General features: G+C 32.4%; 2 protein-coding genes, 1 non-coding gene and 1 pseudogene across 4 annotated transcripts in view; 2 read left to right on the top strand and 2 right to left on the bottom strand.

Moving 5' to 3' along the window:
* Positions 1–13,596, bottom strand: part of LOC122397218 (tyrosine kinase receptor Cad96Ca) — a 43,950-nt gene extending 30,354 nt beyond the window's left edge. Inside the window, exon 1 of the mRNA XM_043396236.1 lies at positions 13,528–13,596. Coding sequence (XP_043252171.1) covers positions 13,528–13,582 — 55 coding nt within the window. The 5' untranslated portion in view covers positions 13,583–13,596. The remainder of the gene's footprint in view (positions 1–13,527) is intronic.
* Positions 13,597–16,221: 2,625 nt separating this feature from the next.
* Positions 16,222–18,551, top strand: LOC122397430 (annotated as a pseudogene).
* Positions 18,552–18,773: 222 nt separating this feature from the next.
* Positions 18,774–20,704, top strand: LOC122397241 (non-homologous end-joining factor 1-like). 2 transcript variants are annotated; one of them, XM_043396279.1, is made up of 4 exons: positions 18,774–19,236; positions 19,388–19,706; positions 19,784–19,940; positions 20,016–20,704. In XM_043396279.1, exons 1-4 carry the CDS (start codon positions 19,051–19,053, stop codon positions 20,248–20,250), a joined length of 897 nt encoding a protein of 298 aa, XP_043252214.1. In that variant the 5' UTR covers positions 18,774–19,050; the 3' UTR covers positions 20,251–20,704. The 2 variants fall into 2 exon arrangements, with proteins under 2 accessions (XP_043252214.1, XP_043252213.1); XM_043396278.1 differs by having other exon boundaries at positions 20,013–20,704.
* Positions 20,705–20,878: 174 nt separating this feature from the next.
* Positions 20,879–20,950, bottom strand: Trnap-agg. Its single transcript has one exon. It is a non-coding gene; the product is annotated as a tRNA-Pro (tRNA).
* Positions 20,951–25,210: the final 4,260 nt, after the last annotated feature.

The following is a 25,210-nucleotide window of genomic DNA, read 5'->3' as shown; positions in this document are numbered from 1 at the left end:
CTCTTATGCGTTCAAGAATTAATTATTACTCGAACCAAGTGATGAAACTATGGATATTTATGCATTTATAGGAGCTTTAAATTTTTAGAAAACTACAGAACACACTTAATATACAAAAATATAGAAAATCCTCTACTACTTGGATTTCATTTTGTCTAAAACGAAATCTTGGCTTTTGTGCATTCAAGAATTAATTATTACTCGAACCAAGTCATGAAACTATGGATATTTATGCATTTATAGGAGCTTTAAATTTTCAGAAAACTGCAGAACACACTTAATATACAAAAATATAGAAAATTCTCTGCTACTTGGATTTCATTTTGTCTAAAAAAAAATCTTGGCTTTCATGCGTTCAAGAATTAATTATTACTCGAACCAAGTCATGAAACTATAGATATTTATGCATTTATAGAAGCATTAAATTTTCAAAAAGCTACAGAACACACTTAATATACAAAAATATAGAAAATTCTCTGCTACTTGGATTTCATTTTGTCTAAAAAAAAATCTTGGCTCTTATGCGTTCAAGAATTAATTATTACTCGAACCAAGTGATGAAACTATGGATATTTATGCATTTATAGGAGCTTTAAATTTTTAGAAAACTACAGAACACACTTAATATACAAAAATATAGAAAATCCTCTACTACTTGGATTTCATTTTGTCTAAAACGAAATCTTGGCTTTTGTGCATTCAAGAATTAATTATTACTCGAACCAAGTGATGAAACTATGGATATTTATGCATTTATAGGAGCTTTAAATTTTCAGAAAACTACAGAACACACTCAATATACAAAAATATAGAAAATACTTCAAGATACGAATTATTATATTTAGAGGATGAGACAGTTCTCTACAAAGCTTCCATTTCATTAATTCTATTAACAAAAATATGAATTTGCATAAAGATCCACAGTCTAATTATTATGATCAACGTATATGTATACATGAATTTTTTAATTTTCTTAAACAGGTATTTTATAAAATGTAAAATACCGTAATATAAATATAATTTTAGGAAATTTGGTATCGTTGAGTTACAGGAAAAAATACAATTTATACGACACTACTGATTTCTATGTATAAAAAGGAAATCTTCGAACGAGTTCACTGTATTTTGTATCAAGTCACTGAGGATTATTCTATTCTGTTTTCGACTTTCATTGACTACAAATTTCTTTTTTTTTTTTGCCAAAAGTTTTTCTAAATATTCTGCATTTTCATATCCATCACCGACATCAGCGAACCTTTATCAATTTTGCATAGTAGACCTTCTTTAAGGCGAAAATATTTCGTAAAGTTGGGACACGAGATCATTCGACTGATAATAATTTTTGTTACGGTGAATACAGGTGCTGCTTTTCGATGAATGACTCATACTGAACGACTACATCGGCAAATAAGTAACGCGAGACGCAACAGGATCTGAAAGTGAACCATTCGATTTCCTTCGCGCGCCTCGACGCTGCAAAAGTGCCCCAACGATGGTTTCTTGTTTCTACATTAAATTCTACCACGAGATATCGCCGAATACAATTGCAAGAAGTCGTGTAATTTAAAAAAAAGAAAAAAGAACCAGTAGTTTCACTTGCCAGCGTCGACGAGAACCGAACGTGACATCAGCGTGGAAATATTCCAAAATAACTGACACAATTCTCTATCATCGAGTTAAAAACAAATATTTAAAAACTAGCAGCACAAATGGTAATTCGAACGATATCAGAAACTCGTTTATTCTTACTTTAAACCCGTCTAAAACTGGACCAAACGTCAGATAAAATTGAACATGCGTGGCAGAAAGTTGTAATATGTAAATTTAAAAATTACTTTTGTAACGTACTGCAAACTTCAGATAAAATGAAAAGTGAATAGGTAGCAGGAGATTTGACTATGTAGACTTAAAAATTACTTTTAGAATATACAGGGTATATACAATATACAATACTTTAGAATATACATAAAAAAACCCGTTCAATATTTATAAGGTATATAGGATACACTGTACTGAGTAAAAAAGCTTTCGTAAACATAGGTCGAAAGGTCAACCGTTTCTGAGATACGAACATTTTTGTTTGCTGGTATCATGATTGACTTACTTGCCTCCATTGCATGCGATGTTTACTTTAGTGTTCTGTATTATACTGTAGTACTTTAGTGCCTTACTGTAGTACCTTAGTATTTGGATGATATGCCTTTGGCAGAAAGATGTGGTACATGCATGATGGGGCGCCATCTCATTTTGTGCTTAATGTGAGAGACCATTTAAACATGGCGTTCGGTCAAAGGATTGGACGTGGTGGACCAGTTGCATGGCCTCCTCGATCCCCCGATTTAAACCCTTTGGAATTCTTTTTATGTGGTTATTTAAAAAGATTTAGAAGAATTACGTAACCGATTCCACCATTTTTGTCAAACGATCCGACAGAAATGTGGAATTTTCGTGAGAGTTCGCAACTCTGTAAAAAGAAGATGCCAAGCGTGTGTAGAAATGGAAGGTGGACACATGGAAAACCTTCTGTAAACATCTAAAATTCAGTAGTAAGTTAATTATGATAATAACAAACAAAATATGTTTACCAAAGCTTTTTTGCTCAGTACAATGTATCCTATATACCCTATAAAAATGGTTTGTTTTTGAACACCCTGTATTGCAAGATGTTTTGAAACGCAAACTAGGTTCTCCAGAGAAAGTTGCTCGCCCAGAACTCGAAGCCTCGTGTCGAAATCCGATATCCCTTTTGTTCTAATTGCGTGGAAGATTAGGACCAGAATACCGTGAGAGCAGTTGGTTCGAGGAGGGAGAGCAGCGATTGGTTGATCGAAGCCTGGGTCCTTCGATCGAATTCGTGGAATCTGCCAAGGTCGTAACGTCGGAGAAGAACGCGCTGGTTTCCGGAAGCGGATGTGTCAGGGCCCATGGGAATTCGAAAGGGGCCGTGTACCTTTTTTTCTCGTTTTACCTTTTGCTCGTTTAACGACTATGGGGAACCGAACCGGAGAACTTTCACTTCGGTGAGGTCATCGTCGGTTCTTAAATATTCCTTAGCGTGACGCTTCACTTTCATGCACGGCGACACGTACCGAAAAATTCGTCTCGAGACGTATATTCTACAAATATTTAATGAAAAATGGCTACACTTCAGCGACCCTTCTCTTCACCGAATGTTTTTAACGATCTTTTTTTTCACCTTGTTGGTTATTAGCGACCACAATTGGGTTACCTGGTGGAACTGATCATATTTAGAGCAATTTGTACTCTTTAATGTCTTTTAATAAGTTTAAAACTTTTTTGCATGGGTCTATTTCTCGTAGAATCGTTAGTGAATTTTGTAGCTTATGTTGAATCCTCTTCATATTGTATTTAGGGCAAATTATCTTTGTATTTCCGCAGAACAGCCAAAAGACTTTGAAAATACAAACTATATTTCTTTTTCTTATTTTTTAAAATTTTTCAATTTCCTGGCAAAGTTTCAAAATCACAATGGAAACTGAAAAGATTTTTACGTATAAACCTCTCGATGTTTTTTATGATCGAGTAATAATATAACGTTTTTAACAAGTGTCTTTGACCATATTTACTATTTCTATGATCAAGAAATTAAATTTCTGATACATTCAAAAAACAGTTTTCTATTAGATATTTTTTAAAATTTGTGGTTATTTGTTTGTCGAATATCGCATTACTTATGCGCGAATGGAGGCTGTTTGCAATTGGTATAAATTAAACTTAATTTAATGGAAAGTTTCGATGTATTATGCATGTGATACGCAAACTGATAAACGAGACTTATTTTCTCTTCGAAGCATTTGAAAAAGTTCGTGAAATTTTAACTCCGGTTGTAAAACCGCGAAACCTATACTTGCTTCTGAGTATAATATTACAACACGCAATGTAGCCACGCCAAGATCCGCTCAAGGCAGTCTGATGAAAAGATTTCAAGGCTTTACATTGCCGATCATCGAAGATATTGCTTTTTCAGTAATTTTATTAGTTAATTCATCATTAATGCAAATTTAAATTAATAACGTAACATTCAATAATTCTATTTAATAAATCTATTTATTACTAAAAGAGTAGTTAAAATCCATTTTCACGTATATATTGTTTATATACGTATACGTACATAATTTAAGTCGAACAACATTACGTTTCGAACAATTTGTTCATCGTGTAACTTAATTTACAATAATGACTCAGGGCTATAATAAAGAGCACATTGTGTATGTACAAATACTTACACAGTGCTCCCTTGCATGCATACGCTATAAATATTATATTATGATTTAGGATCAAGTATTTCAGTTCAATTGTCTGTTCTAATTAGAAATACTACGACGATCATCTTTAGAGTTGTATCGATAAATTACATGTTAGTTATTATTTAATTAAGTCGCATTTAATGTTTTATTAACATTTTCAAAATTAAATACGTTATATGTATTATGTAAATTAATTAGAATGTACGAAAGGTTTAGTGAAATTACTGTAGGAAGAAGAGCAACGCCTGAATTATAGCACAACGCCGTGCACCTTTCTCGGTGACATGAATGCTCGCATAGGAAGGATATCTCACGCGCGTAATGTTGCGCACTGTCGACCTAAATCAAAAACTTCACCTAGGCAGTTTGTCGCGTTTCGAATCTGTATGCTTTTAGAACAAATGAATTTTAGTAAAATTAATTCTAATCAAATTAGACACATATTAAAAAATTCGATTCTAAAACGTAAAATCCGAAGATGGCGCTTGAAAGTCGTCATTTTAGAAGGTTGAACTATTTCTTTACAAAATGATATAATTCAAACAAAGAACACTGATTCATTTTATTCATTTTATTCATCTGAAATGAAATCTCTACCATCGACCAATTTTATTACTATTATATTTTCACAATAGTAATTGTTAATTTTCATTTTATATTTAACTCGTAAAGTAGATAATGAATTATTATCGACAACGTGTTAGTATGATAGTTTATTGGACATTGAAGGAACAGGAACAAAATCATTTAGAAATCTAATAATTAATAAAAACTCACGTATCGTGAAAAATTCTGTTATCCATCTCTATTCGTAATTTAAGGCAATAATTATTGTATGCAGTAGGTGCATGCAGATTGCATATAAACAATTTACTAAATTTTCTCACTCTGTTTTTACTTTCATTTTATATTTATATCTACACGAACAAATTGTTTTCGTTCAGTAGCGCTTCATTATATGATTTATATATATTTTTTCGCTTCAATGAAAATTATTGGTTGGTTTTGAAGATGGCCACGGTTGGTCGAAAACGTTAAACGCGAATTTTAAACGACTCTTTACGATTATATCCGGAAACCACTGAGGTGAATGCTATATAATTCATTCTCTATTTTTCTACAAGAAAGTTGTTAAATTACGGTATAATAAACGCCAGTATGAAGTGTTGAATTAATTTTTTAAATAGTTTTCGTTTCATAAAGTCTCTTTTAGTGTTCGACAAACTTTATAAACTTATCTTTTCGGTTCTTAATAAACACATAAAGTCGCGTTCAAATTGGCGTATATGTATAGCTTCAATCACCTTGCAAGTTACCGCATTACTTGTCTGGATAATGAATATATGGTACCAAGGATGTATGAAATGCTTGAGAATCTGTTTGGAAATCGCGGGAAAGAGAACGATCTATTGTGTTCGCGATAACGAACGAATGTTCAGCCGTTAGGCGAAAAGTATGCGACGTAAGGTGCACGCGTGAACACGCGTTAGCCGATAATCGAGGAATGTGTTCCGGGTAGGACTTTTCCGCGCTTTTCGCGGTATCCGTGGCTCCGGCGTTGCAACGGTTTCCTACGCGAAAGAAGACGCTCGAGCGCAAAAATGTTCCGCGAAGCTGCACGATGAAATGAAATAGTAAGGAGGCCGAACGCTCACCCGAACGAATTAACGTTTAAAACAGCGAGCCACATAACCGGGTCGCCAGACGCCAAACAAGAACTCGTATCCAACCTTCACCGATAATCGAGCCTGTGTCTCGGTCGAAATACAGTGTCGTTGGAAAGTTTAAAAGCAGTTAACGGTTTTAAATAAATTCATATATATTTATGCTTCGACAAAAATTATATCGAGAGTCTAATATCACTAATAACAGTGGTTAACATTGTACTAGTACAAGATTAATGGTAAGAAATTATTTATGAGCTCGGTATGAAAGATAAAAGATCAAGTTTTTATTTTAAAAATAGTTCTGTTCGACCAACAAATAAGATAACATTCCGTGGTTATATTATTAAAGAATATAATTGGCCTTCATATTACTTTTTACTTGTAAATGGTCCATTAGATGTATATTAATTTGGTGTTTATATTGAAAAATCATTTATTTATGGCGGGTAGAATTTATTTTGCCTTTTTCGCTACCATAAATAATTGGTATGGAAAATGAAATAATAATAGAGAACACGATGATGATACATATATTTATGCATCGATATAAATAATATTGAAAGTTTAATATTACTAATAATAGTGGTTTAATTTATTTTAAATTTAAAATTATTTATGAGCTCAATATGAAAGATAAATGATCAAGTTTCTATTCTAAAAATAGTTCTGTTCAACATAATATTGCATAGTTACATTTTTATAATATATTTAAAATACGAAATATGAGGGCCCATTACATTCATTAAAAATATAACCATGCAATAATGTGTAAGTTGAACGGAGCTATTTTTAAAATAAAAACTTCATCTTTTATTTATTTTAGTTTTAGTTCATCTTACTGCCAGAAAATAGTTATTAAATTTAATAACATCGATTTGCATTTTCATTGGACATTAAAATAATAAATGGCTTGCGACGACTATAATTGACGTTATTGATTTTACTACTTCATTTCTCCTAGTTTTAATTATTCGATTACTATTTACAACGCAGACAAGTGTAATTGTTACAGGTTTAACTTTTGATAAAATCGATCAGACGGTCTCATACTTTTTACCAATAGTGTACACCTTGGTATTCTTCTTTTGGAGTATTAACCCTTCACGCTCCATAATTTTTTGCGCAGTACGTTCCAGCAACTTCGAATTAAACTGAGAATTCACGAACATGGTATTCGTGCTACCTATATTTTTAGAAATGCACTTTAAATCTTATTTCATAAAACATACAACGGAATTTACTTCGTCCGAAATCTAACATAAAAAACCGTACTATAGACTTTCGATAAAATATATTTTCAATTCGCCAATTAAATCTCAACGCCATCGTTGGCATATGCAATAGAAACAATCGAGCAATAAAATATCTAAATAAATAATGTTCTTAACATTTATAGTTCCAATAGCTTTTTGTTCTAACGAAGGTTAGATTACCTTACGTAACTACCATAGTAGAAACTTCTCCTAGAATTGTACTGTTAGAATACATTAAACATTCTTCGTGTTTTCTTTCACGGAAAATATAATAAGAAGCCTCGCTTAACCGCTGTTCTTCACCGCCGCTTAATAATCGTTTTCTCTTGGTTTTCGATGTCAGAAAATCTCCCGCAACATCCATCATCAGATTTTCTCGAAATTATCTTCTAGTTCGCGTTACCGCCAGCACAAAAATCTTTCGAGCGGGTTGCTTTCAAGCATGAAACGTTTTTTTTATTTACAGGCACACTTCGAGACTGTCCAGCGCCCGAGGGAACTATTACGAAACGAAAGAAAGGAATCAGCGTTGAGCAAACGACGAGAAAAATGTGTGAGTAAAGAGCAACGCCTGCAGGTTGAACAATAAACTCTGTCGTGCGAAGTAAACGATGAGAAAGCACGTATGTACACGTGGGTCGTCTGAAAAGTTTCGAGCCTCGACAGGAAGGTGGTGTTTCTCGTCAAAACCATTCTGGTAGTACAATGGTACGTTCTTTGACAAATGTTTTCGAAAATTTCAGTAATTTTTTGATGCTCAATTGTTGTTTGACAGTCGAGTATCATTCCGTAGAAAATCGAGTATCATTCCGTGATAAAATACTTGGATTTGAAAGGCAATGCCTCTGCCCCATCATTTGCCACTGTGAAAACAGCTTGGAGCGGCCAAAACCTGCGACCACCGCAAATAACATCGAGAATGTTCGCAAAATGGTACTGGACGACCGTCGAATCAATGTCAGAGAGATAGCAGAGGCTATAGGCATGTCAAAAGAACTCGTTTCTCATATGTATTGACTAAATAGTTGGATATGTGTAAGCTATCCGCACGTTGTTGCGCTTGCTCACTTTTGAACATTTGCAAGGCTCTGTTGGAGCAGTTTAAGCGAAACGAATCACATTTTTCGAGCTGATTCATAACTGTCGATGAAACTTGGACCCACCACTACACTCCTGAGACGAAAGAACAGTCAAAACAGTGGACTGCAAAGGGTGAACGTGCTCTGAGAAAGGCGAAAACGGTTCCATCAGGAACGTGATGGCGACGGTTTTTTGGGGATACACGAGGAATTGTGTTCATCGACTATCTTGTAAAAGGTATAACAATAACGGGAGCGTATCACGCGTCATTACTTGATAAGCTAGCATGGCCAAAATTCACGAATTACGTTTCGAATTGATTCACCACCCACTGTATTAATCAGATCTGCTAGCGACTTGTTCCTCTTTCCTAAGCTTAAAATATCGTATGGAGGACAGAGATTCCCATCGAACGAGGAGGTCATCTCATACGTGAACGCCTATTTTGCAAGGCAAGACGCCAACTACTACTTGGATGGGTTGAAAGGGTTACAACTCTGTTGGGAAAAGTGTATTGACTTAAAAGTTACCTATGTCTATGTTAGGCTAAAAACTTTTCAGGCGAAGTAAAATGAACTTCGAGACGCGACCACGCTGATACGTCCGACTTTGGCTGCATTTTCTTTGACGAAAAGCACCGTTGAGATGCAAAACACGCCGGTGGAATCCAGATACGTTCGTATATCTATTAACGCGCGATGGAACGTGTAAATTTCTTTGGGTACGCCGTGTATTCATCGAGTTTATCCAACGATCTTCCGTTCCTCGGCCATTCTCAGTCGTGCATCTTCGTAATCGTGTCGCGACTGTTATCGGCTATCGACTAACTGGCTCTCTTCTTTTGCGGATAAATCCACGCTGACCTCCGCTCCAGGCACGGTCCCACGAACGACTGGGTCAGAAAAATCCCGCGCGGCAAGGTTTAAAAGTTCTCGACCCGACCTAAACTCGTAGGCTCCAGCACCAATATTAGCGTTATTTACTCCTGCTCTTCAGTCACCAGAGGCTCCAGTTTGGATAGTCGAGTTACGACGACGATATCACAAACTATGCCAAAAGATGATCCGTTTCAAAGATGGATTCTACGTGAGAAAACATTAACGTGTGCCCTATTTGGCTCCATTTTGGAGTTACAGCGAATTTTTAACAAATTGTACCTCTTTACTTTCGCAATAGATATCTTCGAAATGATCTTGCATCTAAACATAAGCCTGGCAAGATATTACTTATAATAAGTTCATATTTGCCATTTGTTGACTAGACAAACTTACCATTTTCAATATTTCACGAGATTTATTTCAATAATCTGACTCCTGGTACTCTAATGATCTCAAGAAATACGTCACTTCTAATAAATTCACTTCAAATTTCAAATAACGAAATAAGATGAACTTTAGATCTTTCAATGAATGCGTTCGTTATACGTTCGATAAAAACTACAGTCTGTATTATGCAATCAAATTATACTTCACGCTGAACGAATAGAAGCTTATCTAAATAACTGTTCCATAGAATGTGCCTTGTGATTAAATCGTTATAGACATTGTATTCGTTACTTATCATTCGAAAGAAATCTGCCCATCTGTGCTTGTTTAAAATTGAAATTCAGCATTCGGGGCAGAAATAAATTGTCGACGATGTCGTATCGACAGTATTAGATTATCTTTAAGAAAATGATATCCTTGCGTTGGAATATATTAGTTTCGTATTATGATAAACGTTTTTAAGTGAAACAGTACGGAATTTTTCCATTGTCTACAGAATCTTTCACGATTAGGCTCGGAAATGTTTAACCTTATTACGTATCTGGACACCGGTTTCGGTGACTTTCTATTTGTGTTCGGAAATGATGGATACCGTTTTGTTGGCGCAACCATTTTAGATTCTTTGATAACTTTTACAAGTGAGAATTCGTAATCCTCGAGGAACGAATTTTGAGGAACTAAAATAACTGGATCGTACGTAAAATAAACCATCGGAGATTATTGTTGAAGATCATGAGGATTCAGGTCCGAACTAACAGATCTTGTATATTTATTTTTCCTATACTATTTTGGTTTAAAGATTACCGATTAGTTTTCTCTCGCCGATGTATAAAGAAACACACAGAAATCTATTAATTTCTTTATTACAACTTTCCATCGATGATTTCATTTATATCTTACTAATTCCCCATTCTATTGGTATTTTCTCTATTTATACCGTTTATATATTACACCGTTTTATTACAAACGGATAAAATATACTAAAATATTTAGTGATATCGCAAAAAGCGTATTAAGCCACTATTCTGCTTATTAAATCTATTATAAATGTTATCGAGTGTTTTTAATATGTATCTGAACTATATCTCAATTACATTTTTTTTTGTGTCATTTAAAAAGTATCAAACTTCTAACTCATATGGAATTTAGTTACATCGATTAGAATTTTTATGCAACTCGTCCAATTGCACACTTGTACATTGGTAATTACAAAAATTGCCTTCAGAAACGATTAATTTTCGAACGCGTGTTTATTAAAAATACGTGTTAATTCCCTCTAATAAGTCCCACTGTTTCAACGTGTACGATTAATTTCGAACTGTCGTGCACATTTTAAGTATTTAAGTTAATCGTTCGTATTCAAAGAACGAAAATAAAAAATAGCGTAAATATCACAATAGAAACAACAGCACCGTTAAAGAATAGCCGATGGAAACTAAATCACGATTTAAGCAACTTTCTCCTGCGTCCTTCCTTACATCGATACGTTGAACGAATTCAACTCTTCTGACCGGTATTCGTAGCTGTGATTGGAAAATCCGTAAATCATACGCTTTGATTGCACGGCACGCGAGCGAATTAAAATTAATTTGCTCCGGGTATTAGCGATCTCCTTTCTATCTTATTTGACCATATGGCAGCACGGCCAACACGCTTAATGGTAATTTTTGCGACCATGTTCTCTGCAGCATCGACATGGAAGAGAAAGGAATCGTTTAAGCGAGCGGAATCTGTTGAATCGAAGGCGGCGGTTTAATGCAATAGGTAGAAGAGGAATGTCGCGTAGGTGCGATACGCAATAAAGCTGTACGATAATTGTAACGATGGTAGACGTAGGAGAGAGTTGCCTGTATCGAACCACTTTTTTATTTATTTCCCGTGCACAAATGTAGAACACAAAGAACAAACGAGTATTATACAGGATAAATTTTAACGGTGGATTTTGGAGACCAAAATAAGACGAAAATCAAGAATATCAATTTCTTGATTGCAGCTTTGTTAAAAAGTTATTAAACAATCAAATTAAAAAATTTCAAATCATTCTGGAAAAATTATTTTTATTTGCAGGGTTCGATTAGAATCATTTTTGGTCATTACACATACCACCGAAGTCGTACGCACTTTCGAGAAAAAAATTCCTCACCGAAAATCTAATTAGGTGCCTAAATTCAACGAAATTTTCGGCGAAAAAAAATTTCAAATCATTTTAAAAAAATTATTTTCGGTTGCAGGGGTCAATTACAATTATTTTTGGTCAGTAGACATACCCCCGAAATCCTATCCACTTTCGAGACAAAAATTCGAGTAGGTGTGAAATTTTCCGACAAAATTAAAAAATTTCAAATCATTCTGGAAAAATTATTTTCCGTTGCGGGGGTCAATTATAATCATTTTTGGTCAATAGACACACCCCCGAAATCCTACGCATTTTCGAGAAAAAAATTCTTTACCGAAAATATACTGTGTGGCCGAAAATGTTTCTATATATTCTTGATATTCAGATCAATATCTAATAATTATGATGAAAAATTTTAAACGGGTATTCTAGAGGCCAAAATACGACGAAAATCAAGAATACCAATTTGTTGATGAAAGTTTCGTTAAAAAGTTATTAACGTTTAATGTTCCTCCCGTACTGAATTTTTTTCTCGAAAATGCGCAGTATTTCGGGGGTATGTCTGTTCACCAAAAATGATTGTAATTGACCCCCGCAACCGAAAATAATTTTTCCAGAACGATTTGAAATTTTTTAACTTAATTGTTAATAACTTTTTAACGAAGCCTCAGTCGAGAATGAAAATTTCTCTCAGTTGTGACCGAACACCCTGTATAGTCCCAGTATACAGTGACTGTTAAAAGAGCTTAATTTATAAGAAGAAGAATACAGGAACAATACCCGATTTAAAAAAAGAAACCCAAGTTCCGCAGAATGTTTTTTAATATAAAAAAGTGAAGAAAAATGTTCATTTCGATTTGTATGATGACGAGTAATTTCAACTTTTGGGGGTGGATTAAAAAATGGGGCAATTTTGAACCCACCTAACCTCAGAGTTATAAGCGTGGGTCAGAAGCGACCCGACTTCGTCTCCGCCATTTAACTATTAAAAGAGACATCGATGACTTTAAAATCTCTTCACATTATATTTATCAATAGTTTTCGGAGCTCTTTATACGGAAAACGGAACGTAAAACATTTTGTTTGCTACTATTTAAACCAGTAATATTAAATATCCTATAATTTTTCATCGATAAGTATTTCGTAACTTTTTACAGAATCGAGATGAGTGATATATACCCAACGTATGTTTAATGTTATTAATAAATATGTAATTATTAGGAATATGCAGAAAATATTGTTACATTTTCAAATTATACCATTTTACTAATTTCGCTGTTGTATTGTATTTCTTTAAATATACCACAGAATATTTCTGACGGCCGCTATGAATTTATCTTTCTACAGTTTGGTTTCGCGCTTGTTCGAAACCTGCATCGGAAGAAGTCTCCTCGCGCTTTCTCCGGGATATATTAGAAAGTATAGACTTCAGGACGATGGCTAAAAAACCACAAATACGATTAAATACCACAGGCTGCGTGGAAAATAATTTTCAGAACTTTTGATTTGCTACGCCATCGTCTCAAAATTAACACAAATCCTTGATACTATTATTACACTTTTAATAAAAATCCATTATTTGTATAATAATATGGACGACAAAAAATTCCGCTACTTTTCCATTTGCTAAATTATTTTAAACGGGGAATCACAGTCGTCGCTGGTGCCTAACCGAAAAAGGAAAAAGCGTTCTAAAAATAACACCGGGACGATTTCTAAAACATTTCCAGCAAAGCATTATTTCACTCTGATTCTTTTAAAGGATTCCCGACTAAATGGAAGTGTAGTTTCAGTCATGAAATTAAACGTTTCCAAATAAAATAAGATCGCACGAATGCAAATGTAATTGTGTCGATTGACGAGTATAAAATAACTTACCGACTCCAATCCACAGGCACAATGCCGCAATAACGATGGTCAATCTGACGAACATTGCGCTACATTGGTCTATGATACATTAAATGTCAATGTAACAGCATTCGACACGCTGATACGCGGTTGGACACGCTCGAATCGAGCCACGCTAATCCGCGACACTTCGAGAATAAGTTCGGGAATCGAACTTGTCACACATCGATCACTTCTCTGCGAACACATCTGTCATTATTAATCCAGTGTCGAGCGCATCCGTCGTTCGTTTTACGGCGATCTTTCGCGTTCTTCATATCCAGTGTCAGCCATGCCCGCCGAAAACGATAAAACAGCTGACAACGAGACACATTCCACGGATTCTGGTAACGAGCGTCCCCCGTATCGGAACAATGTGTCCGCGACGATTTTTGCAGATTAACCCGGGAACTTCTCTACGCGTGCACGCAGGCGTGCGCGCGCGCGATCTCGACGCGACGAATCGGACCGACTCGGTCGCACAATTTGAAAACGCGGCCTGAAAGGTTTTACTTCGTAATTTGGAATCCGAACGACGTGTCTCTAGACCGGTCGAAACACGCGAAGTAACCGTCGACTTTCTCTCGAGTCGGATAATTAACCGGCACAGGTTTTTAGAACGACGACACACCGCGGCGAAACACCACCTATTACGAATGCACCGTACACGACTGGCGAGCCGTCACTAACGTGAATTTCGAAAATCGCGTTCAATTTCTCGGCCTCGATCGTCGTCGTGCTCGGCTCCGAAGACGCTTTCAAGCTCATCACGATCCCTCGTTCGCTTCTGCTACCGAACTGTCCACTGTCGCGCTCCTGTCAATCAACTTTCCGATTGCTTTTCCACTGGCCTGGAATACTGGCAGCTTTATCGCGCGTCACTTTTCCGTTGTCGGGAACCGTGTGTCCTGTGTCGATCCCACGTATCGTTGAACAAAATCTAACCGCGTTTCGATGCCTCTCGATCCCGATACAACGCTGCTCGCGGACGAAGCACCGACTCTACGTGCGTCGCGACGCGATCTGTTCACGAGTGCCGCGGCAGCCATGCCGATCAAACTGAAAAAACGTGTATCATTGGCGTAGTCTCTCTGTTCGATACACCTTCACTTCCAATGCCCTGCTCGAGGCAGCTTAACGAACATTAATTTATACGAGTGTTTTCCATTCTTTTTTTTCGATTTTACTAATCGATATTTTTTATCGACACGAGTATAAAGTTATAACATTTAACAAACGTCTGCGACGTTTCCATCGACGAAGAATAAAGCGTTTAATTTAGAGCTGCGCTATGGTTTATGAAATTCATTAAAACTTCGTATATGACTACGCCATTGACTTACTGTCAGTTCTATAGAATGTGAGAAAACGCCATTGGTTAACTTGCCTTTAGATTCTAAGAAATACATACACTGTTTACACGCAAAGATCAAAGTCGATGTAAATCGAAAATTTGAATTGAGTTATGGAATATTGTATAAATAATTCCATATATGCTTTTTAAAACTGTAATTAAACAATAATTCGTAAAATGGTTGTTTACGCAATAATAATATCGCGTTTATAGGATTGCTTGTATTTTTCATCAAAACCAGAATATTTCGAAAATATACGACTTGTACGTTTTACAATTTAAAATGTATTTTACGTATTCAGAATATTGTTCCTAATATTTAAATTAACAACTTATTTATACAGTCGATATTTTAAAAATGTTATTTACATATTTTTCAATTATTTTTTATTATAAGAAATCTAAATGAATATATTCTTCTATTTTTATTTATTTGGATTATCGTATGTTTTACAAATTTTTCTCAACTGTTTGATATTGTTGTAGAACTTTCATTATTATTTGAATAGATAATAGCATAAAAATATTGAATTTTGATACTTTTAATTTAATCAAGTGATTCTCAATAATTATAAAGTTTGTGTACAAATTTAATTTACGTAAAAACGTATAGTTTAATAAAAATTAAATCATAATGAAACATATACATGTATGTACAGACATTCAGTTTATGCATAATTACTAAAGTGTATACAGTATAAGTACGTTATCCGTTTGACAGTTGGTATCAAAACCAGAGGACAGAAGATGAGAGTAAATAAAATGCAACTATACGTTTTATAATATTATTAAAAATATTATAGAACATATAGTAAACAGTCAACATTCTTGTCATTTTAAGTTTCACATAGGCATTCCCGGGTCCATCGACTCTCACCTTTCTAGAAGAAAGTCACTAGGTCGGCCATTGCCAAAACCCCTACACCTTTATGTAACTGTCTTGGTTGGTGTTGAAGCTAGTGACTTTCTCCTGGAGAAAATAAATTTAATGGCTACAAATATTTACAATGCAAAATAGGTAATACATAATAGATACTTTAATATAGAATTAAACTGATACATATGTGTACCTCATGCGTCAAACGAAAATATTCTTCTATTTAACAAAATTATAATATAATTTATAATTTTATAATAGATTAAAATCTTTCACAATTCTTAGATAACTCATGATTTCTGTTCAATATGAATATAGTAACTATATTATTTACAAAGATTCTACAGAACTGTAGTTACTATGTTTTGTTTTCCATAATCAACAACCGAAATCTAACCTTCTTCAGTTGTTGCAATCCCAAAATTGATTGGTAACATCAAGGTTTCATTATGTAATGGATGTCTCTAAAACTCGACTGAAATACAAACCAGAAATACAAAGGTGCCTATGTTTTTCAGTCATGGGTCAAAGAAGATTTAGAATCTCGGTAATTCATAAGACTATTAATTATACCTTCCATTGATAAAGTTCTAGTCTGGTTAGCTTTCAGTTTCAATATTTTATCCTATTACATTTTATTAATTTACTTATCTACTTTTGTAATCTCTCTATTGATAATTGCATTGCCTTGTGGGTAATTTAACAATTATTTGATAATTTAACAATCATCTCTGAGATGGGTGCCCTTGTTGCTTCTCCGGAAGCAGGAGATGCATCAGTTAACATCATACCACAAATGAAGAGATATTCTGTCATTACTGATGATCGGTCTAAGAGTTTTGTTTCTACAATGTCAGAGAACGACTCCATTACACAAAATGTTTTGAGATCCACATCACATAATGATATCAACATCATGAACAAAAATGAATATGAACAGATGCTGACGATAAACAATGTATTTGATGAAATAAGTAGTTCTACAATTAATAATAATTGCCAGTTCCCATACTATAGGTTAATATTATCATTATCTTTTGGTATTAAATGCTCTTTTATGTAAATTAATTTTTGTATTTAAGAATTGTTTGTCCTGTGTAAGTATATTACAAATAAATACAATTAGAGGTAAACTTAAAAAAGAAATAGAAATGAAATATTCTTGATTTTTGTTACTGTATTTGTAACATTAAATGAATATATTTATCAAAATTTTATTTTATATTTTTTACTAAATTTACTTTGAAATTATATTCATATAATAGTGAAAATTAAAGTTGTATGTATGGCATGATAATTTACTACATAAAATTTTTCTATAGGAGTAGTAAGAACATTGGCCAATTCCCAGATGCAGTTCTGGTAAAGGATGTAGGTGTATCCTGCATGCTACTAAATCACAATATTCCAGAAATATCTATTCCAGAAGCAAACAATTATTTAGTTAAACAGCTTAAAAAGGAATATAATGATTTATCTAATATTACTAGTAAAATAACTGCATATACAAAAAACATTTTAAATTATTTATCTAAGAAAAATCCAAGAAAAAATCAACTGCTCCAAAACTTGGTATTTGATCCCTAAATCAATTTACTTCCAAATATTTAAAAGTTTTTAAATTTCATTTTTATGGGGATAATATTTCTGTATAAATGTTTCCTCTGTGTAATTTGTTTATAAATGTACTTGAATTTAATTCCAAATGATTTTTAAATATAGGAGTTTTCTTAAAATATATTCCCTAATTTTGGTACAATTTACAATCTACGTATTTATTACACTTATACAATTTATATACTTTATGACACACCATAGGAATCCTCAAAACATGCAATAGTATCTCAAAATATAGATAATAAAGTCAATCATTGTTTAAAGTTAAGGCTTATCAGTGATGCTGAAACACAATGTAGGCCTAAAGAAATCGTTAACGAAGCTGATAGTATACTGTTTCAGGATAAATATATTACGTGGGACCTATATAATAAACATTGTAATTATCACAATTATTTTATTACTAATTTATAGAAATTCATTTTCCTCATTTACCAAATTACTGATCAATTTACGACGTTTTATATTATTTTTTAATGTATATACATACATGTAGGGAAAAATCAAATTACGCATAAAGATCAAATATATGACGAATATTTAAAGTTGAAGCAAGAAAAAGAAGTTCAAACAATATTTTCTGGAAATGAAATGAAAGTAAATACTTCAAATTCATCATCACATAGCACACCCTCTATCTATAATTACGTAATAATGAAACCGAGAAAATCTTCAACCGAATTGTTAAAATCTACATTAATCAATTTCGGTGATCCAAATATAAATCAAAATGGTTATAAAGGTAACGGTAACATAAATCGTAAAGAACATCTAAAAAGGTGCAATCCAGTAATATTTACTAATTGGAGAGAAATTTCAAAATTAAAGCAATCTAAAAACAAAGAATTATCTATTACTCCCGATAAGTCACGAGGAATGGTACGTTCGATAATTATTCAGTATTTATTATTGAAGATATTTACCTATAACTATATTAAGCATTGCTACAATGTAAGAACTTATTCGTTTTAAGTCTCATAATCTATCTCTGCCCGCTTAAGTTTATATTTTAATTATAGTTGTGATATTTTTATATTATAGACCGATACAAAAGAAAAGATTTTGAAGAGTCACCTTTTTGATTCAAACGTGAATAACAACTTACCGAGTTCAAAGTTGCACACCGTAAATGTTCGAATTGTAAAACATAAGAGGAAACATGTATAGCTTTTGTATCTTTTGTCTTTCGTTGCATTCATATTTAATAAACACATTTATATAGTTTTGATTAATTATCAATTTCTGTTTCGAATAAGTACTTTATATTCTGACCTAATACTGTTTAAATCTTCAGAATTTCAAGCATATTTCACATTTATATGGAACATTATCGATACTTTCATTCGATACTTATCGCAAGTCGATCTTTCAGTTTGTGTACATATATACATAGAACTCCTATAATAGGGGGAAGTATTTAATTTTATTTATATAAAAGTATATAGTATACAAAATTGTACATAAATCAATATGTATACGGTGTAATAATAATCGATATTAATGTTTGATAAATTTAAAAAACTATTAGTTATCCGCGAAAAAAGGTGCTCGTTTCAATGTTGTAGGTTATGTTACTTGGTTAGAGGTTGGGAATTTTGTAATTTAAAGTCCATATAATTAAAACATATGTTGCATTCCTAACTTGCAAATTATCAAAAGTAAAGGTATGGCAGAAAATACAATTTTTGATCGACATAAACAAGGAATAATATGGAATGATATTAAAATTGGTAATGATTTTTACATGATCTCTATTACACGGAGAAATGACACAACTCAAGTATTTTTAACTAATCTCATTGAAATATGGATGGAAACAATGACAAATGAAACTATTTTAACTAGATGCAGAGTAATTGAGCATAAATTATGTTCTTATAACATGAGTAGGTTATACTTAATTTTGGAGTACCATCTACTTAGAGATCACAATTAAGTATAACATACTTGTGTTTGCACAGTAAAAATATAAATTTCTATATATTTAATTTCTTGTATCATAGGAATTAAATCCACTATTAAATATTGATGCTTTTAATTATGAAGAAGTTGTGGCAAATATCTTAAATAATATATTAGAATATATTGTTGAAGCTTCTGTTGAACAAATAAAGTTACGTGCTCAGATAGAAGAGGGTTCAATGAAGTTTGCTTTATATTTATCAAAGGGAACACCGTATGAATTTTGGGAAATTATAACTAAACCTCTATGCGTGTCATCAATGGAAATTATTCGTCAGCATAAAATTCTTTTAGATTTAGTAAAGAGAAAAGATGAGGAAATTACTGAATATAAAGCAGAAGGTGCTGAGTTAATAAGAAGTACGTTCCTTCTAATATACAAACTGCTCTTATGTTTTATCTTGAAAGAATATCTGATAATTTATTTATTGGTATAGAGAACATTGAAACAGAAACTTTTAAGGAAGATGATCTTAAAACACATATTTTTATTTCCAATATTGGTAAATGTACCAGTGCATTCCAGGCAATGATGAATTTTTATAATACACTAAATTTGAACGACACTAGCAAAGATTCTACTGAGTCTGCAAGGTACTAAAGAGAACAGAAAATAAATAAGTGTAAATTAAAAATGTATAAAAATTGTAATACTTTATATTACTGTAGCACTAGTAAAAATGACAAAATGGAACAGTGTAAAGATAATGGAGTTGATGGGTCTAAAGAAGTTGCAAATGAAGATATTTATATTCAAAGAAAACTGGAAACAGTAAAGTCCAGATGTAAAAGTCAGAAGAAATGTACCATTAATGAAAAAGTAACTAGTCCCAAAATAAGAACCAGAATGATACACAAACCTATTAAAAAATTAAAGAAAGGTTTAAATGATTTTATATTGTAAAACAATATATATATATATATAGAAACGTAATATTCAGAGGGAAGGGCTGAGAGTATAAATCATGTTATTTAAAGTACTGCTTCTCCTTTGACTTTACATATATTTTTGCAACAATTTTAAATTGTATATTATAAATTTGTAGTTTTTCTAATAGCTGTGCAATTTTTAATGTTTCTACTATGGTTTGTATTTTATGATACAAAATCGAATAGTATATCTATGATCATGAATTTAATATTTTGTAATATATTTAAGAACGCCATTGAAGAACAAAAAAGATGGGTTGAAACTCATAAGCTCTTTCTCTGGCTATTGCTCCAATTGTAAATATTATATCATCAATGAATTGTTATTTTGAAATGAGAGAATCTTATATAATAACATTTTTACAATTTTTCAAATATGAAATTCAAAATATGTATACACTAATCAAAAATAATTATTTTATGTATATATGACGATCTTTACAAAAATATATATAAGAACATAGGTATGATAGAATTATTTTGATCTTTTCTATTTTCCATTCCCTTTAATATTCCCAGCGTATTTATTATAAGAAATTTCATTATAAATTTTGAATAAAAACAAATATACAATTAGCTGCAAATCGATTGAAAAAAATGTTGGGCTCGTCCGGGATTTGAACCCGGGACCTCTCGCACCCTAAGCGAGAATCATACCCCTAGACCAACGAGCCAATTCATTGACAATTCTTTCACTAAAAACATAATGGCGGCACTACCGCTGATCTAATGTATTATCACTCTTATTGTTTTATGATAATTTCTCATTATATGGTGCGTGAAAGATGGCGGAACAAGGCCGACGCGGCTTTAATAAGACTGCGTTGACAATGCAATGTGGACGGGTAATCGACGTATATTTTAATTAATATGCAACTACTTAGAACGTCTCTACAATGAACTCGTGTTCCTTACGTGTTTAAACTATTACACGGATTTGTAACAACCTTGGCCTGATATATAGACCAGCGAGCGGAAAAAATTTCTGGAGGATTAGTGGGTGTCGTCAGCAACGATTGCACCAGTTTAGATCTTTCTCACAACGAACTAACCTCTACCACCACTGCCAAAGACTACCAAAGGCAACAGGGATTGATGCTTGATAATAATAACCTTCGACATCTCAGAACGTTGTCCCAAATACCGACGCTGACCACTCTCAGTTTAAATAACAATGATGAATTGAGACTATTATTGATAAGAAACAAATTAGTCTATTAATGTGTACATGCTGAAAAGACAATAGATTGATTGCCTTATCAGTGACGTTTTCATTCATTTGCCATGTATTGTGAATTATAAATTATTTACGTGTGTGTCGTAATATGGCGAGATCGGGTTTCCGTACACTAAAGTGAAAAACATTCGTGTGCTATATCTCTACAAAATAAGCTAAGTTCTGAAGTAGCGAACTACGGAAAAATTAATTTTTTGTTTTCCTCACAAAAAGATAAAGAATTACGATTAAGATTAAAAATATTAACGAAGACATATTATCATATTTTAAGTCAATTATAAAATTGTTTTTTTTTTGTAAATTATCACACCTATACGTTGTGTACAAATATTTAAATACTCACGTAACCCAAGTAGTTTCACTATCAATTTTTTCAAAAATAAAATCGCGTACAAGAAAAGTTCGATTTTATTTTATCGATCTATTTTCGGGTAAGAAATGAAAAACATTACGAGTCTTGATGGCCAACTATTGGCGCTACGAGTCTCGATGACCTGCTAAATGTAAACAACAATAGGGATTACATACTTACAGATTTGGTGAGTGCAGTCGCCATTTTTTTTATGTGGTTCTTAGATATAGGAAGAACAGACAAGGAACGATGGGGACAATTGCTGTAACAACGATCTGCCCGTGGGGGGGCAGCGAAGAGTATTATAATACAATTATTAGTATTGCTATAAAATTTCTTACATTTCCAGTAGAATGGCCTCCCATTTGATTGTATCGCTAATTTTGGGAGTCCCTGTATTGTACAGTAAAAATGATTAAACACGTACATATATGTATAAAAAAATTAAAATGTTGTTGTAGAAATGTAAATTGTAGAGAATGCAATAAAACGTTAATTATTTCATGAAGTATGAGACAACTTCCGATTAATTCGATAAGGATTATTGGTTAAGTTATACATGAAATTTCAATTTTTGTAAATTAGACATAGATCATAAAATATACAAAAGTTTATTATAATATCATAAATACCGTTTGGTATTTTTAAAAATCAAGTAATAGTCCTGAGCACGGACATTTAAGTGGGCACTACTGTATTTACTGGAGAAATAGTTCGATCAGATCAAGATTTCATCGTAATTTGAGGGTCATTCTTTAAGACTCTATATATGATGTTAATATTGTTAATTGAACTTGAGTAAATAACAACAAACTATTTATAGAACATTTGTATTCGTAAGGTTATGTTTTATTGGAAGATGGGTATCGTGTATGTTTTTAATGTAATCCACGTATGAATCTATAATAATTGGCAAGTCCATAAATTGAGAAGAGCTGAATGGGACTTTTGATTCGTTTCAGACGTAGAGTTAACTGTACCTGCTTCAATCGGTAGGCATTGGAAAGTGGAAAGAATAATTTATGATTTTATTCATTCGTAATTTAGATTCTAGATGCGACAGGCTGGTTGCCATTGACCTTGTCTGTACCGATGCGAATACATCGCGATAATATAATAAATGAGCGCATTTATTTTGTTAGAAAGGATGTGTTGCAGTATATCGAATGTTGGATATAATTTCCTGAGCTAAATTTGTATAACTACGTTAAATTTAATGGACAAGATAATTTGTTAAATTGAGGTTGCGATAAACCAAACAAAATATATAATCTTAGTGTTAATAACGAAATTTAAAAGACATATTTGAGACATATCTTCATAGAGCTATTAAACTATAGCAATTCATTCATCTATTTATTGCATTATGTTTTTATTGAATTACAATATAGATTTTGTAATTATCGGATTTATACATTTAATATCAAATTTTTCATAATTTTCTACCGTTAACGAAATCAATTATTCCATATTTGTAATTTTATTATATTAAACAATTCTGCGGTGTGTGAAATTCTGTATTAACAGAATGGTGAGAAAAACATACATATCAATATCTCAAATCGATCTTTCAGTTTGTGTATACATGTGTAGGAGATCCAAAATAGGAGGAAGTATTTAATTTTACTTATATAAAAGTATACAGTACACATAATTGTACATAAATATATATGTATACAGTGCAATAATAATTGATATTAATTATTGATGAACTTAAAAAATTGTTAGTTGCCGCGAAAAAAGGGGCTCGTTTCAATATTATAGGTTATATTACTTGATTAAAGGTTAGGAATTTCATAATTTAATGCCCGTATAATTAAAACATAGTTGCGTTTCTTAGTTACAAATTATCAGGAATACAGGTATGCCAGAAAATACAATTTGTGATACAAAAATGACACAACTGAAGTATTTTTAACTAATCTCATTGAAATATGGATAGAAACATTGGTAAATGAAATTATTTTAACTAGAATCAGTGTAATTGAGCATAAGTTATGTTATTACAACATGAGTAGGTTATACTTAATTTTGGGGTACCATCTACTAAAGATCACAATTAAGTATAACATACTTGTGTTTGCACAGTAAAAATATAAATTTCTATATATTTAATTTCTTGTATCATAGGAATTAAATCCACTATTAAATATTGATGCTTTTAATTATGAAGAAGTTGTGGCAAATATCTTAAATAATATATATGAATATATTGTTGAAGCTTCTGTTGAACAAATAAAGTTACGTGCTCAGATCGAAGAGGGTTCAATGAAGTTTGCTTTATATTTATCAAAGGGAACACCTTATGATTTTTGGGAAATTATAACTAAACCTCTATGCGTGTCATCAATGGAAATTATTCGTCAGCATAAAATTCTTTTAGATTTAGTAAAGAGGAAAGATGAGGAAATTACTGAATATAAAGCAGAAGGTGCTGAGTTAATAAGAAGTACGTTCCTTCTAATATACAAACAGCTCTTATGTTTTATCTTGAAAGAATATCTGATAATTTATTTATTGGTATAGAGAACATTGAAACAGAAACTTTTAAGGAAGATGATCTTAAACCACATATTTTTATTTCCAATACTGGTAAATGTGCCAGTGCATTCCAGGCAATGATGAATTTTTATAATACACTAAATTTGAACGACACTAGCAAAGATTCTACTGAGTCTGTCAAATTAAAAATGTATACAAATTGTAATACTTTATATTACAGCAGCACTAGTAAAAATGACAAACTGGAACAGTGTAAAGATAGAGTTGAAGTGATGATAGAGTTGATGGGTCTAAAGAAGTTGGAAATGAAGATATTCATATTCAAAGAAAACTAGAAACAGTAAAGTCCAGATGTAAAAGTCAGAGGAAATGTACTATTAATGAAGAAGTAACTAGTCCCAAAATAAGAACCAGAATGATACACAAACCTATTAAAAAATTAAAGAAAGGTTTAAATGACTTTATATTGTAAAACAATATATATATATATAGAAACGTAATATTCAGAGGGAAGGGCTGAGAGTATAAAGCATGTTATTTAAAGTACTGCTTCTCCTTTGACTTTACATATATTTTCGCAAAAATTTTAAATTGTAAATTATAAATTTGTAGTTTTTCCAATTGATGTGCAACTTTTACTGTTTCTACTATGTTTTGTATTTTATGATACAAAATCGAATAGTATATCTATGATAATGAATTTAATATTTTGTAATTTATTTAAAAACGCCATTGAAGAACAAAAAAGATGGATTGAAACTCACAAGCTCTTTGGCTATTGCCCCAATTGTAAATACTACATCATCAATGAATTGTTATTTTTAAAAATGAGAATCTTATATA

The sequence above is a fragment of the Colletes gigas genome, unplaced genomic scaffold (genome assembly GCF_013123115.1).
Source record: "Colletes gigas isolate AHSC1104 unplaced genomic scaffold, ASM1312311v1 Colletes_gigas_Sc00009, whole genome shotgun sequence".
Classification (NCBI taxonomy): Eukaryota; Metazoa; Arthropoda; class Insecta; order Hymenoptera; family Colletidae; genus Colletes; species Colletes gigas.
This window is presented reverse-complemented; position numbering and strand designations above follow the sequence as displayed.